Source organism: Eptatretus burgeri, chromosome 5 (assembly GCF_056783735.1).
Source record: "Eptatretus burgeri isolate ZD-2024b chromosome 5, Ebu_testis_v1, whole genome shotgun sequence".
Lineage (NCBI taxonomy): Eukaryota > Metazoa > Chordata > Myxini > Myxiniformes > Myxinidae > Eptatretus > Eptatretus burgeri.
The window spans coordinates 18,613,136-18,621,274 of NC_140965.1; the positions used below are offsets into that span (position 1 = coordinate 18,613,136).

Consider the following 8,139-nt stretch of genomic DNA (forward strand, 5'->3'; position numbering starts at 1 on the left):
AAAGGAGAAATATATGGATTCGTAACCAAGAGTTTCCTGATCGGCATGTAATGACTTGAGGCTCTTTCACCAAAACTATTCATTCTTCTTCTTGCATTTGGCAGCTTTGCTGTCAGGTAGCTGTCATTGTGTTGGGGTGCAACTATGCCACTGACACTGTGACCCTATAGTTAGGTTAAAGTGACTCATCTTGTGTTCTCCTCTGTAAAGCCGGGCAGGGCAATGTGAGTGGAACACACTGTGCTCTTCCTCACCAACGGAGGGAATTTGCTCCTTCCCAGTGGCTGTGTATCAGCACTCACCAGGTGGAGATTTTTTTTTTTAACGGGGAGGGGATTGGTCATGGGCCTCAAGGCAGAGGGTAGTTTGTACCATGGCACCAGCTGATTGGTGAAAGGCCTTGGGTTGGAGATGGGTAAAAACCTGTCTCTGAGAATCTGAAGGAGAGAGAGAGAGAGAGAGAGAGAGAGAGAGAGAGAGAGAGAGAGAGAGAGAGAGAGAGAGAGAGAGAGAGAGAGAGAGAGTGGCACAGCATGTAGAGGGAGAACCAAGTTGAGTGGTCTGGAAGCCATGGAGAGTGGCTGAGAAAGGGAAGAGGCAAGCAGAAGTGGTGGGCTGGCAGGATAGCCTCCAGGTCTATACGCACTGACCTCTGAGCTCTCTCGTGTGGGTTTGAATGTAGACCCAGATATAAACTGTCATCCTGGTGTTTCGCCTGCAGGGCAAGGCATAAGTTTGTGCAGTCCCTCGGATATATGTTAAACTTGGTGTCGAATTTGCCAGCAGTAGTTGGTAGACATCAAAGATCACACAGTGTCTTTCATGTAAAACAGGCAAGGTATCACTACCACCCTGAAGAAATTCCAAATTCCTGCTGTAAGCTACAAGGGGCACTGCATCAGGGGCACAATTATGCCCCCAATAAATGTTGCTACTCACAGCCATGTGCTGAAAATAAAAGAAGAACAGAGATAGGTTCACGCCAATGGTGCAAGTGCAGTTTGTTCCTGCCAACCGTGCATTCTCCAACCACTGTCTCTACCAGCTCTGAGCTAAGCCTGCTGGTGGAACTCTCATGCTTGGTGACCATCCACAAGGATGCCAAGTGTGCGGCCAGGCTGAGCATTTTGCAGAAGCCTGGGCATGGTATATCCGCAATATGGAAACTCCTGATGGGGAAGACTGGTGAGCATTAAATTGTATTTCCCAAATGCTAAGGGGCATAAGCCAGAAGTTTAAAGATTTGACAAGGGGGATGTTGTCTCCAGGAAGATTTCAATGGGGCAACCATAAACAGAGTACTGGAGGTACTGGGCCATGCCATGTGGGCACATTACTTGAGGATCCAAGGGGACCATCTTCAAGATTTTCTGGGCCACACCTCAGAGCAGTGGTGTAGTCTACGTGATACGCAGGTATACGCCGTATACCCACTAAGAAAGCTCCAGCATTTCCGTAATACCCACTTAAAACTGCGCAAGGATACGTAACGATATAGTTTTGTGACAGAACTTTCAGTTCATTGATTTTGTTCCCACATACTGGGTAGAGTATAACTGCAATAAAATAAGCCTTGCAGGGGAAGCCATCTACTTCATTCATCTCCATTCATAAAATTCACCCCCATTCCAGTGCGGTGCTGTTACAAAGCATGAAACGCGGTGGCTCACTGGCTGACACGTGACCTAGACCTGACCTCACGCACCTACTAACGAAGAACACGCGTTTGACAGTAGTTAGCGTTGCAAGTTTTTAATTAGCTAACATTATGAAAAGAAAGCAAACTACACTCTTTGTGTGTTTTCGTAAGCCTGGCCCTGAAGTTACTGCCGCTTCGGATGACACCACAGAAACTACAGAAAAGGAGCGGCCTGATGCTAACGCTACACCTGGTAAGTGAAAGTCGCATACAAATTAGTTAATCTTTCTATAATTCCAGCAGTCTGTGTCTGTGTCTGTGTCTGTGTCTGCGTCTGCGTCTGCGACCGCTGTTTCTCGACAAGCTCAGGGAGGACGGAAAACTACCTGAACATTTTGAGGTATGTTTGGACGTTTTCGGAATTTATATGGTCATTTTATGTGTTTAAAGAAATCGCGGCTTCGCAGCCCAGAGCGTCACGCCTAGGATAGTTGTAGGCCGCAACGGTTCGGGGCCCCTTTAGTGACCAAAATGGCTTCTTTCACCTTTATAACTGATAGCCAGATGCCTGACGTTATTACCTGCACGATGATGTGTGTGTGTTGAATTTGTGTGACTTTGTGTTGTCGAGTTATGAGTGAATAAAGGACTTCGCGCCGCTGGCCTATTTGATTAACGTTAAGCCTTACAGCTGTGATGCAGTTTCACTCTACCGGCTCTCACGAACAAAAGGAAAGATATTTTGGAATTCTGTTTTCAGATTTCGCAGTCGATAGCCATCGGCTAAATCCCAACGTAGAAAACCAAGTGAAAATCGGAGGATTTTTGGTATTTTGGGTACTTTGAGAACAGGAAATAAAATGTGCTGATTAATTCCCTTTAGCGGTGGTTAATGTAAATAATTTTTTCATCGGTACTTGGAGGTAGGTGAGGTATAGACCTACGAAACGAGGGGTATCATTCGGTTGTCGGACTTGTGATGATTAAATTACAGAAAAAAACGATTGTTGGCGGGCCGCGTACATTTCGGCGCCTCGCCATCGAAGGGAACGAAAAATTTCAATCTGTTTTCGGATTTATCAGTATCTATAGGGTGGTAATGAGATTACCTCGAAAATCCGATTAAAAACGGCTTATGTTTTGCAGTTTAGCCGCGGCTTGCATTTTGTACTGGGAAAAATAGCACTACAAAATCAACTGGCGTCGACACATAAAAAAGAGTGTCCATATCTGAGGAGTGGGTTTCCTTTAAGATCCAGTCCTCAGGCTCAAACGGAAACAGACAAACAGCCCTGGCCTCCTTGAGGAACAAGATTTGACAACATCAGATGTCCAAGGCACACGAAATAGCTCAGGAGCTCACTGAAAAGGGTGGACAGGATTTACTTGGAAATGTGGTGAGAGCTGTGTCAGAAACTGTGTTAGCTGAGACAGATGCTGTATTCAGGACAGCATACTACCTTGCTAAGATGAACCAACCTTTCACTGACCATGACAATCTCATTGAGATTCAGGGAAAAAATGGTGTCAGCATGGGCACTAGTCTGCACTCAAGGTACAGTTCCACAAAAATCGTAGAACACATTGCAAAAGAGATGCGGAAGAAAATTGTTTACAGCATTGTGTCTTCTTCAAGCAAGTTTTCTGTTCTCATTGACGAGGCTACATCTCTCAGCCACAAATCTGCCATGACTGTCAATGTGAAAGCCTCTATAGATGGAGCGACTCCGGAATTTGTGTTTCTGGAGCTGGTTGAGCTAGAAAGCCAAAAGGCAGAGGGTATAGAGGAAGCCCTGTTGAGCTGTTTGGACGCTGCAGGCTTCAGTGAAGAGTGGCTTCAAAAGAACTGGATCTCATTTGTTTCTGATGGAGCCATGTCATCTCAGTGTCATGTTAGCAAGAATTCTGGTGTGGCAACCAGGTTGACTGCAAGGTACCCTAACCACTTCACACGGCACTGCATGAACCACCGTTTGGAACTGGCTGTATCTGATGCTGTGTCAATCAATCTGTTCAGTCAATCAACCACTTCAAAGCATTCATGGAGAAGATCCACAATCTCTACAGTCAGTCCAATAAAAATTCACGGGAACTTCTGGAAGCAGCACTAGAAGTGGGCTCACGAGTCAAGAAAATTGGCAGAGTTTTAAATATGCGATGGGTGGCCAGCAACTTCCGTGCTGTAAAGGCGGTGTGGAGATCATATGAAGCACTCAACAGACACTTTGAAAATGCTCCGGGAGACCAAACAAGAAACAGCAAACAGAGGCAAACTTACAGAGGTCTGGCACATCGTATGCAAAGCAAGGAATTTCTGTGTGACCTTGGACTCATGTACGATGTACTGTCTGAACTTGCAAACCTGTCTCAGCAACTCCAGGCCCATTCAATCACACTATTGAGAGCAGAACAGCTTCTGAAGCGCACCATCCGATTGCTGGCGTCATTCAAAGACTGTCCAGGAGACATGTCGGAGGTGGCATTAAAAGCAAAGGCTTCGGGACATTTTGGATCGGTTTCCCTGGAGTCAAATGGAAAGCTCACGTCAATCAATGCAAAGCAATTCCTACAAAGTCTGATCAACAATATGGAGAAGCGCCTCTCATTTGAAAGTGAAATGCTTCTTGATCTCAACATTCTGGACACAAGCAACTGGCCATCAACACCTGGCATACGGTATGGTGAGCCACGAGTGAAACGACTGTGCAGGCGGTTCAATCTTTGTGAAGACCAAGCAGTTAATGGTATGAGGGATTTCTTTGAGCACCCACACAGTGACCCTGAAAGCCTAAAACCTCTCATACGATGCACGCTCTGCCACACAAGCAAGGAGGCAAAGCACACCTCAGATGCCTGAGTACAAACATATTTGGAAAGTTTTGTAGACAACCAGGCTAGTTACCCCACCCACCCCCACGAAGATTATGTGACTCGATTTAGCAATAGTCCCATGCTTTTCTTGATCCTTGCTTTGAATATGAATAGACGTTGATTTTCAAGATCACTGACTGGCATTTTATCTTTGAACTTATCACAAATATAATGTTAATATTTTTGTGACCTTAATTTATATTACTTTCACAATCCATCCCTTCTTGGCTTCATAGATGTATGACTATATACATTACACCTAATACTAGAATTTTTAATATTGATATTTTGAAACTCTGCATGTTTGCATACAATTGATGTTGTGCCCTTTTTATGGACTTTTTTAATAGAAGATGATTTTAATATTTGTGTCAATAGTGCCATATTTTTTTTTCTTTGTAAAACTTGCCACAATTCAGTTGTTAACTGCAATGACAAGTGAATGAATAAGTGAATGGTTTGGAAGACAAGTGAACATACTGTTTTAATTCGTATCCTCCAGCCATGCAAAATCACTAGGGATCACGAAACGGTAGAAAATCAGTCCAAAGCGTTTAAATCTTCCCAGCTGTAAATGTCATTAGCTGTTATAATCTGTGTTGCTATAATTTGTTGATAACACATACCCAGTCTTGTAGAATGCTCTCAATTGTGTGTGGATGCATGTAGTGTATGTGTTAGTGCCGTGGTGCTTATGGGGTGTCGCTCTGGCACAGATGTAGCGAAGGCGGGGGAGGGATTCGGGGATCATCACAGTATACTCACTACAAAAACCGAGACTACACCACTGCCTCAGAGGTCATAAATCATAAAAGTAGTGGAATTAATCCTTTGCTTAGACAATACATTGTGGTACAATTGGCATTGGCCATTTAAATATTACGTGTTGCGTTAAAGGGGAATTTTATGAGGCAGAGTTGAACACTCGTGCCACTATTGTAAGTTCCATAGATTTAGAACAAAGTATTGGAAGCTGTGGCGAAATTTCGATGTTGGCAGAACACAGCCACTAACCTGCTGTGGGGACAACTGCTCCAATACAATGTTGTGGCATTAGAGTGGTGTTTCACAGGGCAGAAGTAGATGTGGAGGTCTGGGTTGCCAAGGTGTACTACCAGTATTTGCTTGGCCTCAGTTATGTCATTGAGATTGACTGCCAGCTAGAGTTGGGACAGGGGGCATCTGTGGACTTTTTCTGTATATTGTTGAGGCTCGTGGACGAGCTAGTACAAGTACATTGAATGGATCAGGATGCAACAGGACAAAAGGCACAGTAGAGAGGTTGAAGGCCAAGATAGAGGCAGGCTTAGACAAACAATGGTTTTGGGGAGGAATGAGGGGCAGGAGAGGATGTATGGGGTGGACAAGGTGGATACAGAAGGAAACTCTCGGGAGCGAAAACTGGAAATTTGGAAGGAATAGGGCTTTGGGTGGGGTGAGAGGGGGGGTAATGAGGGTGGAGAAGATCATGGTTTTGGATTGGGGACCATCTGAGATGGTGGTGAACAGCTGTCTTAAAGACCTGGAGGGGAGAACGAGGTGAAGAGGATGTGGAAATTCTTCCACAGGTGAGACAAAAGAGGAACAAATAAGTGGTGGTGAGCAGTGATTCTGGTTTTTGGGAGTTTCACCAGAAGGGGTTGATTGTGAGTTGAGCAGAGGGTGCAAGATCAGAAAGGAGGTGTTAGAAGACAGAGACCAGCGACGTGTCTGCGATGATGAAGTGCTCGGCCCATAGACTCAGCTTCATCATGGAAGATTCCAATAATCTTGAAGGCCGTATTGGTTTCCACAGGGTAAGGCTGAACAAGATGTGAGACAGGGGATCCAGCCTTGAGGGCAGATCAATACTCCATAAAGCTGTGGATGGAATCCTTGTTGGTGGATAGGAGTTCAGGTGTGCCAAGGAAGGACTTTGTATGATGGAGGATGACCGGAGGAGGCTGGCTTTGGAGGCCAACTTTGAAATGTGGTTTTCCCAGGGAAGATCATGGCTGACAATGAGACCCAGGAGTTTGAGTGACTGAACTTCCTCAAGATAATTGTTAAGAATGTAAATGGGGGGGGGGGGGGTGACGGGTTCCAGACGGTCCTTTCAGAGAGAGAATGAGTGTGCAATTTGTCAGAATGGAAAGACATATTCGAAATGTTTGACAAACTTGTGATTTTGTCATTGTCTGAAGAGAGAGAAGAGGCTGCAGCATGCCTGTCTGAAGGATGAGGAATGTCATGGCAAATGGTGGAGTCATCAACAAAAAGATAGAGGGCATTTCCCAGAGCATCAATCAGAGAGATCATGATTGAAGATCATGAATAGGACTGGGCTAAGAACACCACCTTGGGGCACTCCAGCCTTGACAGGGAGAGGAGATAAAAATGATTCCATTTAGAGCAACATGTTGGCGATGCGAGTCGAGGAAATTTGTTACCCAAAAGTAGAGCTGACCATGGAAGTCATAGGCAGAGACTTTGGAGAGGAAGGTGGGATGCCAGACTATCAACAGCATGAGATATGTCCAGAGAGGCAGGCTTGATCTCATGTCTTACATTGAGTGCTTCCATCCATTGTTGGATGAGTAAAAGTAGCCAATCCAAGGTGGAGTGACCTTGTCTGAAACCAAATTGATGATCTGAGAAGAGCTTCTTGGAGAAAAGGAATGATTTCATATCAACTGTGATGATGGACTCCATCACCTTGCTGATGATTGGAAGTAAGCTCATAGGGATGTAGTTAATGGGATCAGTTTTTGCACCTTTTTATGTAATGCAGTGATGTTAGATTTCCAAGCAGATGGAAGATGACCGAGGGCAAATGATGGGGTGAAAATGGCAGATGATGTGCAACAGTAGCAGAGCAGGTTTTGGGGACACGTGAGCTGATGCCATCCAGTCCAATTGCAGAATTAGAGTAGAGGGTTGAAAGAACCTTCTCCAACTTCCCAGGTGCAAAAGACAGAGTCTAGGAGCAGTTAGGTATGACAGGGAGGGATGGGTACTGAGGGTGAGGGGTTAGGGACACAATATTTGGAAGCAAACACAAAAATGAGGCCTACCTACCCATCCTTGAGGGCTACCAGTCCTTCCCTTCTAAGTGTACAATCGTTTTTATTTGTATTCTCTCCCTATTACCTTCAATTCCTATTTTCCCCACTTTCCCAACGCCCACCCAACTAAATACTCCGTTTCTTGTCTTAAATTTAAAAGAAAAAACAAACAAAAAAAATCTTCCTCCTGTATATCCACAAATCCTGATCCCTCTTCTTATTATTCTTCTGCCGACACACCATCTTTATTCTACTTGAGCTGACCCACTCTCTCCATTCCCTTCACGATTTCTTCCTACAACCTTCCATTCCCGAATCTCACCTAATCTTCAAAAATCCATCAAAAATAATCATCTTCCTTTGTATCCTTTCGATCTATACACCTCCTGTAACCACGTGTCTCTCTCCACCCTCTTCCTGATACTTTTCATCGACCCAGCAGCTTCACTCTGCGTTTACAGTTCCAACTTCACAATACACCTCCACGATTTCACTTCAGCCTCCCCTTTTCCGAATGTTACGCAATCATTATTTAAAATAAATTAATTAATTAACTTTCGACTGTACACCTCCCACAGCCACGTG

The 8,139-nt window shown here is 44.7% G+C and overlaps 1 protein-coding gene across 1 annotated transcript; it reads left to right on the top strand.

The window, feature by feature from the left end:
* Positions 1 to 2,967: 2,967 nt before the first annotated feature.
* Positions 2,968 to 4,496, top strand: LOC147025952 (E3 SUMO-protein ligase KIAA1586-like). The gene is made up of 2 exons (XM_085883561.1): positions 2,968 to 3,552; positions 3,657 to 4,496. Exons 1-2 carry the CDS (start codon positions 2,968 to 2,970, stop codon positions 4,494 to 4,496), a joined length of 1,425 nt encoding a protein of 474 aa, XP_085739687.1.
* Positions 4,497 to 8,139: the final 3,643 nt, after the last annotated feature.

Coding starts and splice junctions, on each gene's coding strand:
- LOC147025952 (XM_085883561.1), top strand. CDS start 2,968: ATGTCCAAGGCACACGAAATAGCTCAGGAGCTCACTGAAAAGGGTGGA. Junction 3,553..3,656: donor TTAGCAAGAATTCTGGTGTG/GCAACCAGGTTG, acceptor CAATCTGTTCAG/TCAATCAACCACTTCAAAGC.